This window comes from Blennius ocellaris, assembly GCF_963422515.1.
Source record: "Blennius ocellaris genome assembly, chromosome: 11".
In the NCBI taxonomy this organism is placed as follows: domain Eukaryota; kingdom Metazoa; phylum Chordata; class Actinopteri; order Blenniiformes; family Blenniidae; genus Blennius; species Blennius ocellaris.
In genome coordinates, this window is record NC_137660.1 from 8,093,285 (window position 1) to 8,112,278 (window position 18,994).

The following is an 18,994-nucleotide window of genomic DNA, read 5'->3' on the forward strand; positions in this document are numbered from 1 at the left end:
ACAGCTATTTCTTTCTTGGGTTTTTTTTTTTTTCTTTTCTTTTTTATATAATCAACTCCCTTTGGTAAAAACGGTAATAAATGGTCTTGCACTTGTCTTTTTCATATACATACTAATTTGAGCCATTTATCACTAAAGTCCACAGTAAGCTTGGAAAGTATTACTAGCACAACAACACAGATCCGTCATAAAAAGTCTGAGACTATGTACAGTGTATTTACATGAGCGGCTTTGTGGACAGTCTTCCCAGAACGAGACGTACACGGCTGTGTGTTCATGTGTATGTGTGTGTGTGTGTGTGTGTGTGTGTGTGTGTGTACAAGCTGGTGTATTGGCGGAGGGCATCTTAAAAAGGTTGACTCCCAGGGCGGCGAGGATTGTGTGTGTTAATAGAACTATATATAATATATATACACAACACATACACTGGAATACATGTCAGTATCTGACATTCACAAGCTATACAATTTTACAGTCTGAGACCAAACAGTGTTGTGAGGCTTTTGCTTTTTACATTAGATCCAACAGTGTTTTCTTCTCGAAACCCGACAATACAGTTTGGGACTCAGGCACAGTTTCTAATAATGCTGCCATGTGGGTTTGAGGGGGGGGGGGGGTAAAAAAAAAAAAAAGAAAAAAAAAGGAAGTGTAACCCTCGTTTCCGTCTAGTGAAGATCGATGATTGCGATTTGGCCGCAACGCAGGAATGTCTGAACCAGGTCTTGTCAGACCCTCGCTGAGCTCCCGTCCCAAAACCGTCAAACCAGAGGTCCTGAAACACCCCCACCCCCCACCCCTCCTAAAATAAGTGCACTTGTCCATCATATTGTTCTAGAGAATAACACTGTCACAAAGGAATCCCTGCACGGTTCATCTCACCCTGATGGCTTCGGGCCAGACGCCTGGTGGAAAGCTGAACTCAAGCTGCGGTTGTTAGATAGTACAAAAATCACCACTCTTTTTTTTCTTTTTTAAAACAGACTTGCCATGTGAGTCGCCAAATCCCGTCGAGACTTTTTTTTTGGGGGGGGGGTGGGTGGGGGCAAAAAAAAGAAAACAAAAAGACGACAACGAACAACGGCTTGAGGAAGTTTGTGGCGTGGCTCTGATTGCTGGTAAGAGCTCAGGTCTGCGACCGGAACAAGACCATTCCTAAGTTTTGGCACTGGAAGGCCCTGCCAAAGAAATGGGGCCCAGCTAAAAACGCTGGTAAAAAATCAGTAATCCTGCCGCCCCGGGTGCAACGTACAGGGAAGCTAGCTTAATTGTGCTCCCATGTCGGCCTTAAAAACACGTCTAACCCCACCTCTACTCCTGACCTGTGACAAGTTGAGACCCTCCCTCCCTCCCTCCCCCAAAGGAGTCCGTCCGTCTCCCTGCTACGGCGCCTTGCTGGGCGGGCCGTACTTCACGCGGTACTTGTTGATGTTCATGAAGTGGAGGACCTCGGGGTTGCGGGTGGTGGTGCAGGGCAGCAGGCCGTCGCGGCCCTCGCCCATCAGCCACTTGTTGGTCTCGGCGTTCATGTCGCGGTTGACGTGCTCCTTGGCCCACGAATCCACCCAAGCCTGGAAGCGTTTGTGCAGCCGCGTGCTCACCCGCTCGTGAGACTGAAGGACGGGAAAAAAGAAGAGTCATCCAACTGATGCAGGGAGACACAAAGAACTTTTCTACAGGGGTGCGATTAAAAAGTCTTACACAAGTGGAATCAACTAAATTGTGATATTTACCTTATTAAAGCAAAATGATCAAAGACAAATTAATATGTCGGTTTAACATCTGAAAATATTTTGTCCACTTCAAGAAACAAAACACTAAATAAAGATGTTTCATTGTAACAGCAGTGATCCAATGTATCACGATCAAGTGACTAAAACTGGAACACCCATGGGATGAGAGCCAACGTGGGAACATTTAGCTGCAAAGGAGAAATATCTATCAACAGATGGGGTTGATAAATATTGAAATATTTGTGCATTTGTATTGTGTATATATTAAATTTAGTTGATTTAAACAAGGATATTTCACCAATCAAACTGACACACACAATCTGAATGAACCCCCGGTTCTTCCTGGTATAAAAGTTTAATTTCTGTTATCATTAGAATTACCATTAGTACTTTTGGTGCGTGTCTTTTTTATTTCTTTTTTATAATGAGCAATTCAAGCTGTTATTTAAGTGAAGAAAGTTTGCCAAAAATTAGGTGCTTAAAGTTTAATTAAATTATTCTTTTTTTTTTTTTTTTTTTAGAATAACCAAGCAACACATGGTTTTCTGTTGCATGTGACATAAGGAATATTATACTACTGTGGTGAAACAGGGAAGTAAAACTTCATGACGCATAATGACAACAGGTTAAAAATAGCTGGTTCATGTGTGTAATGCACAATGACCCGCGAGATGCAAAGCAACCACATTTAATCAGCAATTTTTGAAATTTCAAATGACAAAAATCTATTGAAAAAGAAATGTTTCATACATATATGAAGTCTGAACTTGGTATTGATACAAATTCGAGCTGTATGAACTCTGTGTTGAATCTGAGAGCTTGGCTTCACTTGACTTGCTGTGTCAATAGTTACTTCTGAGGAAGAGACCAATTGAGGTTGCCATGTTTGACACATATCCAGCTTAAAGTTAAATAAAGCCATCAGTCGAGCGACTTTTTGTTGATTCATTGCTACACAAATGGGGTCTGCTCAAGTCCAGCATGCTGGGGAAAAAAAAAAAATTATGGGAAAAAAACCCAACTTAATTATGGAGGAAAGCTGCAGAGCAGGTAAACCCTGGATAAGGCTGAGGATAGGGAACAACACTGCCATCTTGTGGCAGCAAGGAGGAGGGACTCTTCAGGCTTGATTCAGTCAAGTGTTTTCTCCTTTAAATACATTTCAGTAAATGTGGTGTTGTTGTATGTAACATTCAAGGATGGATAACCCCATCAGCAAAAAATGTCTTTCACCATTTTTGGGTGATTATTCCTTTAACATAATGAACAGCGTTTGCCAATATGAGGCAAACTCAAGACTCGTTTGTTAAAGTGGCAGTAATACTCTAAATACACATCCGCTAAATGGAGAGCTGGAGCCGAGTGAGACCAGGAACGTACCTGATGAGCCCGCAGCAGGGCAGTGCGTCGATACATGTAGTCCTCAGACTTGAAGACGTAGACCATCTTGTACGAGTTGAGCTTGAACATGCACTCCATCTTCTCCTTCTCCAGGGACTTCTTGCCGCCTTCGCAGGCCTCCTTGTCCATCTGCTCGCGGCCTTTCTGGTACTTCCTGATTCGCCTCAAGTTCCTGGTGGAGAAGTAGATTAGAAACAAAACAAAAAAAAAAAAAAAGTGATTATGGGTCATTTTTTCCCCGTCAGTTGGATCTGTGCTGGAACGCGAAGCTTGGCGAGCAGATGGGACGACTCACCTGGGAAGAAAGACGGGCTTCTGGGCGAGGTGCTCCCTCAACTCCGGAGTGGTGGAGTCCGGGTTCAAGTAGCGTCCAACGTAGTCCGACCAACGCTGCCAAGGGCAAAACAGAGGTTTAACACAAAAAAGCAAATGTACAAACAGGATCACAGTGCAAGCAGCTGGTCCTCGTGAATGAGAAAACACTGCTCCGATTAGCAGCTTGAAAACACGGCTAAGGCTCAGCGCAGACACTTTAGATCAGATGGCTTTGGGGCTCATTAACAGTCTCTCACCTCTGCCTCCATGGGCTCGTCGGAGTTCTCCTCCTCGGTGTCGAGCAGCTCCACCGTCAGCTGCACGTGCCCTCGGTTTCGCAAGAACATCACCTGGGGAAAGCGGCGAAACAACAAGTGTGAGCGTGAAATTAATTACAACGTGCGAGGCACCGAAAGTTGAACGCCTGAGCTGCTGGCTCAGGTTTTCGATGAAAGTCTCGTGACTCTTCTGCTGGAAACGTTCAGAGTCTCGCTGATAAAGCGGGGAAGAAAAGAACCTCTGCATTTGATTGGAAACAGCAGCAGATCGAGCTGGAAACGACAACATAGTAGAAAAACAGGCCAATTATTTGACGGTCAGAATAGATTTCAAACAAAACAATAACACAATCTGTTGCAGCTTTCATTGTAAGCAAGTTGGACCTTCTCCGGTTGAACCGTCTTTCAAAATGATTGAAAGTGAATTAAGCGTTCGCTTCACCCGACACCATGCACACGTTTACAGCAGACGCCGCTTCCCGTTTCAAGCTCAGACCTCGGACGTCCGTAGCAGCTTCGTGTTGCTGAAGTAACCAAAGACCCTTCACCTTCAGATTGGTATTCTGACGGTAGATCCAGGGCGGCTTCAGTAAAACACATTTCATTTTCAAGGCGGCAGCATGCAGTGTGCCATGTTAACATCAACGCTCTGTGTACGCAGCCAGTGGCGTTTCGACATGCAAATACTTGCTGGGGCAAGGTTTTATTTCAGGTCTAGTGACCCCACTGGATGCCAAAGAAATGCAGACGACCGTATAGGCGTCGATCCCGTGAAAAGGCTGAGCATTGAATCGCTGCTCAAAAATAAACGAGGTCAAGAATCAAACCCGGGTCAACCGTTTGCATGGCAGGACAGGATCTCCAACGCTAGGCTATGAGCAAGTTAATGTACTCTCACTGAGTTAATGCAAGATCATTTAAAAGTTTTTGTCCCCCGGTCACTCAGTTTGCAACCAGAGGTGCTTTTCCAGTAAATAAATGACCCAATTGATTTGGACTTTTATCCGTTTGCTCTCGTCGCGCATAAGCTGGCATTTGTGATGACGTGGGGCCTAAACTCGCTTCAGCCAATCAGCTTTGAGCTTGCAAGTAACACCGTGAGTGGGGCTTCAAGAGTCCCACTCGGCCTAATCAACACTGTGATCGGGAATGAATGGAGCCACAGCCGGAGCATGAGAACTTACAATTTGCTGCATGCAATACACACTGCACTGTGAGGGAGGGGGCGACTCTGCTCCACCCATCCCTTATGACCGTTCTGTTTTATGTCGGCATAAAGTTACTCTGCTCTTGTGGAAGTAGACACGTTCACATTTTTGACTTTCAATGTTGTGAATTCCAAGAGGCAACTGGAAGCAGCGCCACACAATCTGGTTTCGACATGTTTTGGACCAAGTACTTTGGAAACAAATTGCTGATATCCAACTCAAAATGGGCATGCAAACAATAAATAAACCTATATATTGGGTTGAAATTTCAAACAACATCCCAGATTATTAGGGGAATTGTGCTTGCATATTTTGTGAATGCATCCAGAGTGTTGTGATCAACTGGTACAACACCGTTTGTCCAACTGAATGAGTTTGGAATTCCCAACATGATGATGTGAGAGGTAACCGGATACAATCACTTAATATATTTCAGCTGGACAAAGCAAAGAATGGAATTTAAACTTTTCCCGGGGGGCTTCAATGAACTCATTTACATGTTGTACAAAACTCCAAAAAGCGTCAACTCTTAACAATCGTTAATATCTCTAAAGCCGCCAGGCGTTTACCTTGAAGCAGTTCTCATCGGACATGAGCTGCTCTGCTTTCCTCTGGTAGATTCCCTCTGTGGAACTCCTGGAAGACTGTGTGGACATGGCTCCTCCGCTGGCCCCGTTCAGGCTCTCCGCCAGGTACAGGTCTGTTACCTGCACGCAGATCTCGTCACTCACGATGTGTTGGAGCTGGAAGGGAAGAAGGAGGAGGAGGGCGTTGTTGATTTACTGCCCCTTAAAGAAACAATGCAGGCGCGCATCGATCTGCAGCCGGGACCCTACCTGCCGGACGATGCTTTGGATGAGCTTGTCCATGGTGAAGGCGATGTAAGCGTGAATAGTGAACATTTCCCTCAGCGAGTCCTCGTATTGAGAAGCCTCCATATTACCGTCCAGCAAGTTCTTAACCATCTCCAAGAAGGCAGAGTAGTAATCTTCCACCTCGATGTCCACTGGAGAGAACAAACAACGTTGGAAGGAGAAGCGGTGGAAAGTAAAACTTTACAGTCAGACGTCATACAAGAAATGGGCATCTCATTAAATTCTAAATAAAGCTTTAGGACAAAACCAAGAATTCTTTTTTTTTTTTTAATTGCCTGTGGAGCCACACTGCCTTCAGCACGGTTATCTGATATGATGTAAGCTCTTGGAAGTGGTGAAAGTAAAGTCAAGAGAATAACTGTGACACTCACTCGGCTCCTTCAGTCTCAGCTGGATGGCCGGATTGTCGTTCTTCTCCTTCTTGAGTCCGAGCACCTCCCTCTCCCAGTCCCGTTCTCGCACCTCCTCTTCGATCTGCCGCTCCGCCTGCCCGTACAGCCGCAGCAGGCGCGAGCACAGCGTCTGGTGCAGCCGCAGGAAGATGTACCAGTTGTTGTTGACGTAGAAGAGGTTGTAGGCGTCGTCGCAGGCGCGCAGCTTCTGCGCCGCCGTGTTGCTGAACAGCAGCTTGGACTTGGAGGGGCTCCCGCTGCCGGGGACGCCGTTGTGCTTCTTGGAGGCGCCTTCCTCCAGGTCCAGCTCCTCCTCCTCTTCCTCCTCCTCCTCCTCCTCCTCCTCCACGTCCGAGAGCTCGCCCCGCTGGGAGAAGAGCATGTCGGGGACGAAGTGGTAGATGATCTGTTTGATCTTGTACTTGTCCTCCTTCTGAATGCTGGTCTGCCGCTTCACGTGGTGGATGATGAGCGCCGCGGCGTCCTCCAAGATCTGGCTGTCCTCGTAAGCCAGCGTCATGTGGGGGCCCGCGAGCGGGTTGGCGTTCTCCTCAGAGGCCTGCTCCTGGCGCTGTAAAGAGGGACAGGTGGATTGAAGTGCAGCTCCTTCAGGTCACCGATGGATCTCAAAGTGCGGCGTAAGCTGTAAAGTTCTGCCAATGCTCAAATGAGGTCAACACTGGAGACTTGAACGTGAATTTATGTCTGCACATTGTCAGGTAAAGTATCATATGAAACATTTCTACAGCAGACCTGTAAATCTGGACAAAGATTATTTAAATGGTTCTTCTTTTATTCACTGCTAGTGTTTGACTCGACAGAAATATATCAACAAATCGGACGGATTTAGGAGCTAAAATGTGAAAAATGTGTCATAACCATAACTTTTTACATATTCTTCTCTAATTATTGCATTTGCTCGGCTTTTTTTGCTGCTTTCTGATAAACTTTGCTCTTCAGAAAAGGAGATAATTCGAGGCATTCATTTCAACATTTTGCTCCCATCATGAGGCTTCTAAACCAAAAAAAAAGCAGCATGTTTGGCAGCAGGGGGCGCTCTACAGGAGACAGCCGAGAGCCTTGGTAAACAAAAGAACTTGACACCTGAACATATTAGTCAGGTTGTGGTTACACTTTCAAACGACTGAAGAAACCGATACGAACGTCCAAATTTAAAATAGATTAAAATGGCCACCAAGGTAAGAGTACCTCGTCGTAAATGCTTTCGATTTCATTCAGCAGGGACTTGGATCGGAGCACTTTGGTGTCGTTCTGTTTGAAGTTGATGCCCTGGTGGTCGAGAGACTTGAGGTAATACTTCTCGTTCTGCTCCCTCCAGATCTTGTTGAAGCCTCGCTGGGCTTCCCGCCACTCCTCCTCCTTCGTCTTTAACCTGTTTCAGAAGAGCAGGTGACGTTTAATGACTTTCTTCTACAACTTAAGACGAGTTCGGGCTGGATGTTGCATGTTCTCCCCGTATGTGCTTTGGGGGTTTTCCCCCCCAATGTCCTTCAGTTCCCACCCACAGTCCAAAAACATGAATAAGACAATTGGTGACACAAATGGACCAAGTCAGTGTTTTACCTTTTTAACACGATGGGCACAGAAACGGCAGGATTCTTCTTCAGGCCATCGAGGATGTCGGGGGCTTTGTCTCCATATATCCTCTGGATGGCTTTGCGGTGAATGACCTCCGAGGACCCCCCCAGCGTGTTGTCCAAGCGGAACTTGGCCTGCTCCTCCGCAGACATGCGGGACAACTTCCGCTGTACCGACTCCAGGACTCTGATCGTGGCCAGGTTCGTCTCCAGCACAACATCCAACTGTGTGGTGAAAGGAAAAAAAATTTAAAAAATGTAAATGCCATCTTCCGAGCTCCAGACCAGACTGTTGTATCGATTTCAGTTTGTCTTACCTCAAATCTCTCATCCTCACACCTGTAGATATGCTCTTCGTACTGAGTCTTCTTGGAGCTGACGAACGTGGAGTCTTCAGACCAGGACGGGAAGGAGACCCAGGTGTCATTTAAGACCTGGAGGATTCAGGAATGACTAATGAGCCACACTGAAGCTGTGCACCTTCTATACAACACGACTCCCCTCGTATCTTTCCTGCACGCTCGAGGTCATTTCGTCTCTCACCTCTTTACAGAGTGGAGTTCTCCCCGTGCACTTGGGCTGCTGGTAGCTTTTTGGCAGCGCTCTGTAGCTGGATCCTAGTCTCTTACAGGAAGCATAGTCGATCTCCATGGCGATGCCCTCGGTGGCCCGCTCCTTGGGGTACGTTTCAATGTGGGACATTTCGCGATATCCCAGGAAGTTTTTGAACCAGTTGAACAGTTCGGGGAATTTCCTATACGACACAGTCAAAGCAGATATAAACAACGAGGCACGGTTTTATCAGCAGAAAGAGTCCCGCTCATGAAGTCACTCACCCTAAAAAGGGCAGCACCAACTGCACCAGCTCAGCCCTGGAGATCACCTCTTGGTTAAAGATGACCAGGCAGCGCAGGAAGTTGTCATAGGCCTCTGCACTTCGCAAGGCTTTACGTACCTACAATAAATATAATTAAAATATAAAAAGGATAGCAATACATTAAGAGCATTCAGACTGTTGTTGGATTAATGTTTCATTGCATCCGTTACATTAAATATCCAGTCAATTAAACTGGGTCCGATTTTTTTTTTTTTTTTTTTTTTAAATAGAGATGTCTTAATTCTGTCAATAATTACTTGATTAAATATTTGATGCACTTTTAACCCAACTGATTTGAGATGAAGCCTCTCCATATGCATAATTAGCTTATCTTTCAATACAAAAGTGCTTTACTTGTAATGAAGACGTGACAACATCTGTTCTTTGGGCAATAGTTGGATGAAGGTTTTTCAGAAGTATCTCATTACTTATCTTGCATGTAACATTTAGGAAATGTAGCTATGTTAACATCGTGCGGGAACGCTGACGGCAAGCCTTAAAAAAAAAAAAAAGAAGTTAACTCACCTTATCAAAGAACAGAGCTTCTGTGCCGACCCCATGCTTGCTGGCCTCTGCCACCGAGGAATCTTTCAAAGTCAGTAACTTCGGCTTCTTCTGTAACATTACCGCAACAGCAAAAAAAAGGCACACAGGTACAATAATTACACCAGCAGCTGGAAGACATCGTGGACCTAAATGAAAAGGCAGCCAGGACGGGTAAATTCAGTCATGTGTGTGTACCTTGATGGGAGGTGTCCCTGGGGTGGGATGCCGGCGGATCTGGCAGCCGTTCTGATTGGGCCTCTGTTTGTTGTTGAGCTGCAGCTTTTTGGCAGTGCCACCATGGTCATTTCGTACGGACTCGGCCTTCTCCGCCGTGGTCTTATTCAACAGCTGCGGGAGTAGGTGCAGAAAACAGAGTCGGGTCAATAGAAACATACAGAACAACTACTGGTAAAACTGTACCGACAACACAACGGAGTGGATCACTACTCGTATCCAGTCACACTGCACATTTCTGGTAGTTTGAGACGCTGGTTTCCGGTGGGAAAACTTAAGACGGTGATCGTTTTGAGTCTGTTCTCACCACCGAGCTGTTGGCATCGGGGAGAAATTGCCCAAACTCTGAGAGCAGGTCCTCTTGGTTCTTGAAGAGCCGCGCCACCTGAGCATACACCTCCTGCTCCGTCAGGGCTGGTGTGTAGTTGCCTCCAGCTTCCTTAGCATTACGCTGCTCCTTCTGCAGAGGACAAGCATATTCGTACATATCATCACCTGTTGATTATTTTCCAGACAAGCACTGCAGTAACAAAACCACACCAGAAAGTGTCCCTGTGCACGCTTCTGTTGGCGGCGCTGACCTGGTACGTGTGGAGGATCTCCAGGAAGGCTTTGTAGATGTCAGGCTGGCCTTGGAAGCGATTCTTGATCTTGTTGACGTAGTTGATGGCATGGTTGAACTCCACGGGCTGGTTGTTCTGCATGGGCGGCCCCGTGGAGTTCCCGCCGAGGGGCGGGTGGAGCTGCATGGGCGGGGAGCGGGGGGAGGTGTACACGGGGATGGACGGATTGCTCTGGCTGCTCGGTGTCAATGCCTGAGGCTGAAGAGGCTGGAAAAGATTGAGAGTTCACATTTACATACATTGGACACAGCACGATCCGTCGGTGAGCTCTCGGTCCGGCACTCGCTTCTCACCTTGCTCATCTTGGCAGGGGTGGGCTGGGTGGGAGGAGGTGGGGCGCTGGTGGTCGCAGCAGTGGGGGCCGGGGGCGGATGTGGGGTGGGCGGCCCCGTTATGGGGATGTTCTGCACCGAAATGCCATGCGGGGTGATGTGGTGGATCTGACCGGGCGTCGTCACGTTGACAAGATCATTGGTCTGGACCTCGATCTTGTACCCCGGAGGCAAAAAAGTGTTAAAACCCATGATGAGGTCAGGATGACCTTTGAAGAGCTGCGACACTCTGCTGATGACCCCCGGAGTGTCAATACTGGAAACGACAACAGGGAGAAGGTGACTCAGTTAAAGCAGGAAACGTTTCACTCAGCTCAGAGAAGAAAACAACTGTGGGAGAATCATTCTGATTAACTAACACCGAGTCCTACAATGAACAAAGTGCTGAGAGGGTTTTGTAGTTTAAAGTTCATACTTCAGCTCTTGCAGGCAAAAACACACAAACTACAAATACAAAAAGTGTACAGCATGAATCACTGGAGAGACAAATGTGAGCAAAAATGGATAAAGTGCAAATACACAAATAATAAAACACTTGGAAATACAAAGTTTGCATAAAACTGGCTCACCTTTGGGACTTGAACTCTTTCATTATATCTAAAAAGTCGTTGTACACCTGAGGCTGGTTTCCAAACTGCAGTTTCACTTGATCCAAGTAGGACAAAGCATCTTCCACCTTGGGGACAAAGATTTCAGAAGTCAATATAATTTAACAATCTGTTCACTTTGTGCAGCTGTGTTCTTATTGTGGTTTTAAAAAGCATCCTGACCGTGAGACCAAACAAACAGGAGCTCGTCTGCTATCTCAATAAACTTCACAACTCCCCCATGTGTTTTCATAGTAAATTATCTGCATGGCTATTTATACTGGCAGCTCGTTTTGATGAGACAAGCAAAAGTAGCAGAAATAATGAAAATGTGATCACCCAGGAGTGATTAAACAAAGCCCCTGGCATCCACAGCAGCTCTTCCATGATTAAACCGATCAAACATAACCACAAAAGGGTGAAAAAACGTCAAAAACTGTCACATTGAACACATTTAAAACCGTTCCCTGGAACCTAAAAACAGAAGTGGAGTAAAAACATTCAAACAAGGCAGCAGTGAGGTTGAAATGGGTTAAGAAAAAAAAAAAAGGAAGAGGAAACTATAGTGAGTATTTAAAGTCTTCCACCTGTTGGATGCCCCGCCTACTTTTCCTCTCACCAAATAAGAGTGGCAGTTTCAAAATAAAAGTGATACAATAATACAATGACCAAATGAATACTAAAACATTTCAAAAATGACTTTTGTAGTTTTACACTGATCTAAGTCAGGGGTGTGAAATATATAAAAACATCGCACCAGAGGGTTGCAGGTAGTCACATTTAAACTGAAAGAAGAAACATGTGACTTTTCACTGAATTCTTGAATCTTCTTTCAACTTTTTCAAGTTTGATAAAAAACATGATGTTGAAAATGGATTTTGCACTACAACAAATATAAAGCATTCAGAGTTATGATTATTTTTGCAATTATTAATCCAACTCATTCGAGATCAAATTGGGCTTTATGTGGAGATGCCCTTCATGAGCAGAAATGAGTTTGACATTCTTGATCTAAGGTGTTTCACTAAACTGATCTAAAATCAGTCACAGCCCTACTTAACTGTGAAAAAAGACCCATATGCAGTTTAAGAACATGTGTAAACACATACATGTTTGAGAAAGATTAAAATAATCTTGCAAGTAAAAATAGCAACAAAAATAGCCTGGAATAAATTGATAAAATCTTCGGATTACAAGTTCTTCAATGAGTGCTGACAAACCTTAAGCCTCTGAAACTGTTGGCCCTGTGCGGTGGCCTGAGGAGCAGCAGTGTGACCGTGGCCGGGCATCACCGAGGGCCCATGGGACTGGACTGCTGGGGTGTGGTGGTGGGACCCGCCATGGACGGCCTGGCTGGGGGTGTGCCCGTGCCCGCCACTGTTCTGGGCGACCGTGGGGACCTGGGAAAGCAGAGAGAAGCTTCATTAAAATGGCGGCGAACAGTAAAAAGTCGAGTTGAAAAGTGATCTGACAGCTGGCACTGTGACCTTGTCATAAAAAGAGGAATTGCCGTATAAAATGAGTGCACAGAAATCCATCTTCATAAAAAAAAAAAGTAGGATATGCTGATACAGGCAAAAACTTGATTCATTCATTGTATCTGACAGGCAGCGACTACCAGGGGTGAGAATGAAAACCTGAGTTGGAGAACAAAGTGAATACGCACAGCTGACTTTTAACTCTTTACCCTCAAGTGCTTTCAAACACACCTGAAGTGAATGAACAGTGTGGGTGAGCGGGGTGTACCTGGTATCCTTGTGGGACGGAGTACTGGACGCCTGCTGTGGGCTGCATGTTATCCGAGACGGCTTCATACACAGCGGGTGCTGGAGCCGGGGCCAGGACACGATGCTGGAAAGCCTCAGCGTTGCCAGCGAGGCGCCGCTGCTGGGACGCAAAAACCGTTTCCTGATCCTCCAGACGACGCTTCATTATGAACTCATACTCGTGAGAGCTGTGAGACCTGCAAACAGAGAGCAGCATATGGGCGTCATTCCACACTGTGGCAGACCTCCGTCAAAAGGGCAGCCAGATCGATTAAACCTGCCTCTCGATTTCATTCAGTAATTTGTCCAAGAACATATGGCAATAATTCTTTACAACTCCTGCTGTTAATTTATGGATACACACAGTGCCAGCTCGCCACTTTTGTTGTTTGGCTGAGGCAGAACGTGAGTGTGTGGTCCCTGTCTGCGCAGCTGATAAAACATCCAAAGCTTTTAGCAGCACAGAGAAGCCAAAGAGTTAACAGAGGTCCTCCACACAGGACCTTGGTGATTTATTGTCAGGGGATCACGCGTGTCAGTTTTATTACATGTGATATTTTAAGTGAAGTCTTTTTTGTGAGCACCCTTGTGGACTGGATTCGGGTGTCTGATTACATTTTTATTTGAACCTCACCCACAATGCCAAGCCCTGAACCGTATATACAACAGATATGCCTTCAGACTTAGCAGTGCACACACACAGAGAGAATTGCTAACGAGGTGTGGATGACATAAAAGACCATTTAGATTTATTTTTTTTAAAAAAGGTTCACAGAATCCTGCATTTAATTGAGCACAAATACAAGAAACAGTTGATTACAACCATTAAACTGGGTGGATGCATCTAGGGGTCATGTTATGAAAATTATAGAAAGGGAAAAAATATTCAAATTTGAGTCGGTGGTGGCCCAGAGGTTAGAGAAGCAGACTTGGGATTTGGAGCTCACAGGCTTGCTTCCCACAGCGGACAGGTCACCACTGTGGCAGCCTGAGCATGACCCTTGACCCGGAACGCAGCAATGTGGCTGCCCCTCATCGTACACATAGGATGGGTAAATGTGGAGACAGGAGCTTATTTAGCAGCCGACATTAGGCTGTAAGCATACCAAATGTAGGTGAAGTCAAATGAGTTCACATATATAGCACTTTCCCACTGCTTGAACAATACCCCAAAGTGCTTTAAACTGTTCACATTGAAGCTCCAATGGAGGCATCTGCCTTGCAAGGCACTCAATCCATCCATTGGGAGCAGTTTGCAGTTCAGAGTCTTGCTTAAGGACACTTCAACACGGGGAAGTTGGGAATCAAACTACAACATTCCAGTTGAGAGAAGACACTCTACCAACCGAGCCAATTTGCAAGACAAATTGTGGGGTGTGTGTGTATTTTTGACACTTTTACTTATTGTTGTCTTTCTTTCCAAAGTTTGGAAATTCTTTCCGGGTAGAAAATGAGTTTTCCCTCCCTTACAACTTTTGCTAATGTCGAAATGTATTAGTGCTGTGAAAGATAGAAAACCCCAAAACAAAACAAGACGAGGAGTCAAACCATCTATGTGAAGCAGACTTTAGTATCGATATAGATGCAATGCCTTGCTGCACAGGGTGCTACAGTTTCCCTCTGATTGCATTTGCAATGCCCTCCACTGCAGAGGCTCTGTGAATGTATAAAACTCACAGGCTCCGCGCGCAGCCAATCAGACGCCGCCGCTCTACGTCAGCGGCGCAACAAACAGGTGCTGTGGGAACGTGGGAGCCCGTCTACCATTCACAACTTCCTCGAGACGGAGGCAGCAGCGGCTCCGCGTGAAATGAACGGACACGTAAAAGCTAAGACCCCCTCCCCTAAAAAAAAAACAAAAAACAATTACATCTCAAAGTCCGAAAGCGTCACAATGCCAAACTGCACTGCCCGTGTGTTACTAACGCCTCCTCCACTGACACCGGAGCTCCACCGAGCAGCAACCCCCCGCTCCGAAACAGTCCGCGGAGAGCCGGGCCGGGGTATTTATAGACCAGCCGTCCATGCCCGGTGCAGTAACGTTAGAGGCGCCTCCGGGCGGACGCGGCTATGTCCGCCGCATGCTAAAGAGCCGAGGACCGCGACTCGACATACAGTCTGTGGCCTAGCAACAGAAGCACCGACCTCGAGTTACAGCACGGCGCTTCCCCCCCACGCCCGCCATTTGGAGCGTGGCGCAGGACTCCAGCTGAACACTCTCCATTCCCACCAGGTGAGCGTGGAAAGTGGCGGGACGGCACGCCGCCCCGCCACCCTCCATGCACGGAGGATTCCACCGTGTTTATTTTAATAACTTCGCCCGGAACTTGTTTTGTCGAGCTGCCAGTTAGCTTGCTAGCTAATGTAAACAACATGGGCAGCCCGACCCCGAGCAGCGTCCGGGGCTGGAAGGGAAGCATTAGCGGCGACCCATTGACCATCCGGAACCGTATTACCGAAACACCTTCTACGCACGGTTCCGTTGGAGCTTTCTAATGGGTGAAGGGGTGCGGACCCCCCCAGTTTAGTTTACTCCACTGCTAACCGTAGTTAGCCACGTTAGCTCACTGAATGAATCCAGCTGAACTCACCCCTCTCCCAAATAGCCAGCAGAAGTTCGCAGATGATTTGATAATCCGTTATTCGTGGGCTGGCCGCTACACTTCCGATTGCAAAAGGCTCCAAAGCAACGTTGGTCTGGCTATCAACTTATTTGTAGAAGGTGAATTAAAATAAACAATTTAACGGCTACAAAGTGAAAATCTATCCGAGAGAGGAAAACAATCTCCGATGGGTAGCTCTATAGGGAGGTGGGGTTTCTGAAGATGGCGCCGCCCCCAGCGAGACGCCATTGGTGGGTTTGCGCGGAGGTTTCGCAAAGGGGCGGGGCGATAGATCTGATTGCACATTTCCGCTGTCAATCAAGGGTTTATCGCGCAGTTGCCAAGCACGCCCAGTTTGACTTGACTGAGAGCGCCACAATGCCGAGCTGGGTCCCCAGCCCGCATCATGAGCAGGAGGTGGAACAGCAAAGTTCAACATTCTCCTGCCGTTTTGTCAAAGTCAAAGCTCAATATCGATGGACACTGTCTTTTTTTGTTTTGTTTTGCAGACTCCACCAAATGGCTTTGAGTCTGCAATATTTTCCTCCGTGTATATTCCAGATTGTTTTATTCATTCGCAAGTAATGTCCAAACGTGTTGGTAAATACTATAGTACTGAATGTTTTACATGTTTTTCTTCAAGGGATTTGTATGTTATATCTATACTGCAGGCCGGGGGGATTGCAAGCAAAACAACAAGAAGGTATACAAGTTTAAGTGTGGTAATGATGTAGCAGTACATTCTGGTCATAATCCAATGTTGTATGTCTGTTCATGCCAAGTTTATTGAATAAATATTATCCACTTACAAAATGTAAACCACAGCTTTGTTTTTTTTTATGTTCTGCATTCACGACAGCACATATTTGCTCTATATGCACTACAGGTAATAGTGCAAGTATCAGCATCTGGGTTTCTGTAAAAATAACAAATAGAAACTAAGTTTTTGAAATAGTATAAAATATGCAACAGGCTACATATCAAATCCCAAACTTCTTCAAGTTATCCACATAGTAAATCTGCCTCTTTGTATTTGTGTAGAGTTCTGCATGTATAAAAAGATGAACTTTATAGTGACCAAAACAAACTACAGGACTACAGCACCTACAAAGTGTAAGACACAACCGTCCAGAACCAGGTACTATATTTTTGATTTTATGTGTGCACTCTTTGCAAAATAAATTTCTTTAAACAATGCATGACAGAAGACAGTTAAGTCATTTGATTAAAGTCGAACATAAGCATGTTAGGTTAAATAGAAAAAAATGTTTTGGTAATGTGGGGAAGCTTTTTTGCACAGTTTCTTAACAGACCAGCTTTGTAATGTAGTATAGTTGCATATCCATTTTTACATAACTGTTCTTATTTCCATGAAGTTGATTTACCAAGCGGGCTGAAAGATTCCTCTTGTAAAGGCGACAGATGGGCTTTTTCATTAATGGAATGACTGCGTATAAAGTTTAGTTTCATATTTACTGAACTTCTACCCATGTCAAGAGAAGTGACCTGACCTGCACTCAGGTGGTGCACATTCCAAAACACTCTCCTGAAAGTTTAGTTTGTGGTTTTACCAATGGATTTTTCCAACATGTTCAAGACTCTGCAGGCTCCCATTCGAGATAAGCGAGCACCCCCTCCTTCCACCGAATCCACATCATTAGGTACTTCCTGGGTTTTTGGTGACACGTGACTCGGTGGGCTGGACCCTGCCTTTGCACTGGTGCTCCCCTCCCCCTGGATGTGTTAAGAAGGACATGGCAGCCAATCATCCTGCAGGATCGCCATTACAAATCCCCAAAAGGTGGAACTTCCAAAATAAACCATCGCCCACGACAGGCGGAGCTGCAACACCAGCCCGGGATTCCTCCTTCCAGCCCAGGCAGGGAGGACTCAGCAGCGACCGTAGGCTGCACCACACACATACACACACACACGGTGTTCCACGATCCCGACTGGTTTCCCCCTTACACGAATGCATGCATATTCATAAAAGCTGATCGAAAACAGCGTTTGCCCACCAAACGACGCCCCCGGTTTTTATTCAACGAAAGAGCCAATAAAGGGAAAGTCAAGTTTCGCGCATAAAAAAAAGCATCGCAACCCAACGCACTGCGGGGCTGAGGAGACACCCCCTTCTGTCCAAGCGGAGCTCGGAGGATCACCTCGCCCCCTTTTTGCACCGTGCGTCGGTCGACGCTGGCTTGCGGACTCCAAACAAAAGAGTCCGCGGCACCGAAGACGGATCCTCCGGCGGACGCGGGGAGAGAGAGGGCGGCCTGCAGGCGGGGGAGGGTACCGGGAAGGTTCTGCCGAGGCTTCTGGAGCCCGATCCGGCTGCCCTTACTAAACAATGCCAAAGTCAAACCAAACGGGAACTACGGCCGTGTGGAAACATCGGAGCCACGCCATTCTCTCCGCCTCTCGCTCCACCATCCCGGAAAAATAAAACCAAAACAACACAAAACAACACAAAACACCACACGGCAGCCACATTTCAGCCCTCCGAGCAGAGAGGACGACGGCGGGGTTATCCACACAAATCCTATTCTTTGTTTACTTGAACAGTCGGGAGTAAAATGTCTAACCTGCCTCACCACAACAACTCCCTCCCCCTACAGATACATTTGCAAACAAGCGTTACGCGCTCAACACAACGCTGCAGACCGAATGTTCCCACTTGCAAGGCAGCGGGATGCCTGCGATCAGCGCCGCACAGCCCGGGGAGACTGTTTACCAGCCGACATGATGACATCCTGCAGATTTTCACCCCCCCCCCCTCATCTACCACGTTATGTTTCTGCCTATTTACGAGCATAGAAAAAAAGCCCCGCTCCAATTCATGAAAGCGCACACAAAAGGCGCGACTAAGCACAAAGCGCGCACCGATTCGTTTCTCACCACAGCCCGCATATTCTAGCAGCAATAGTCTTTATATTATATAGTTTAAACAGCTGTTACATACCCAGGAAAAAGACTCCTTACTCCGGATTCGTGTTTGTAACAAAATAGTTGGAGACGCCCCCCTCCGCTGGCATTGGCGCACACCGCCGTCCACGTCACTTTATTTTGAATATGACCCGCTAAAACCAAGGCAGCTCTTCCGAAAAAGCCCCGTCTGCATCAGATAATGCCTCAAGTGCTGGATGCCATCTCCTCCCCACGTCTCTGCACTCTGGGGAATTTACGGGGGGGCAATGCTGGGGGAGTCATCAGATTTCATCCTGTCTGCTGTAGTCCAGATGCAAATGTGCAAATGAAATTGATAAAAAAAACAACAACAACCTCAAAATCAAATAAGGCTCCAGCCACTTTATTTTTTAGTTACAAGTGTACAATTTAATACGATCCAGTATGAAATCCACATTAAATAAAAGCAAGATTCAGGTATAATTTTAGGTGTGTGTCACACAGGCCCCGTCCCTGATGGACCTTTTAAGCAGCTTCCCCTTGTGGCCTCAACTATGTCAGATCCAGACTCTTCTCAAACTCCAGCTCTTCACTGGGTTTATTAAAAACCTTTCTCTGTATTGTATGATTGTCTGGGGAAGTGGCATCCATCGCTCAAAGAAGAAAATAGCTTGAAGTGCACGTTGAACATCATCTGGAAATTATCCCAAAGTAATACCAAA

General features: G+C 46.3%; 1 protein-coding gene across 2 annotated transcripts; it reads right to left on the reverse strand.

Annotated features, from left to right (window-relative positions):
* Positions 1-1,378: 1,378 nt before the first annotated feature.
* On the reverse strand, positions 1,379-18,379 carry sin3aa (SIN3 transcription regulator family member Aa). 2 transcript variants are annotated; one of them, XM_080505195.1, is made up of 21 exons: positions 18,328-18,379; positions 12,743-12,959; positions 12,217-12,396; positions 10,979-11,085; positions 10,371-10,665; positions 10,036-10,284; positions 9,762-9,914; positions 9,416-9,568; positions 9,200-9,289; positions 8,634-8,752; positions 8,341-8,551; positions 8,115-8,231; positions 7,784-8,022; positions 7,409-7,592; positions 6,179-6,770; positions 5,769-5,938; positions 5,502-5,675; positions 3,704-3,796; positions 3,427-3,521; positions 3,111-3,303; positions 1,379-1,610 (listed from the first exon to the last, which is right to left on the reverse strand). In XM_080505195.1, the coding sequence occupies exons 2-21, from the start codon at positions 12,926-12,928 to the stop codon at positions 1,380-1,382; spliced, it is 3,831 nt and encodes a 1,276-aa protein (XP_080361321.1). In that variant the 5' UTR covers positions 12,929-12,959; positions 18,328-18,379; the 3' UTR covers position 1,379. The 2 variants fall into 2 exon arrangements, with proteins under 2 accessions (XP_080361321.1, XP_080361322.1); XM_080505196.1 differs by having other exon boundaries at positions 9,200-9,286; positions 18,328-18,357.
* Positions 18,380-18,994: the final 615 nt, after the last annotated feature.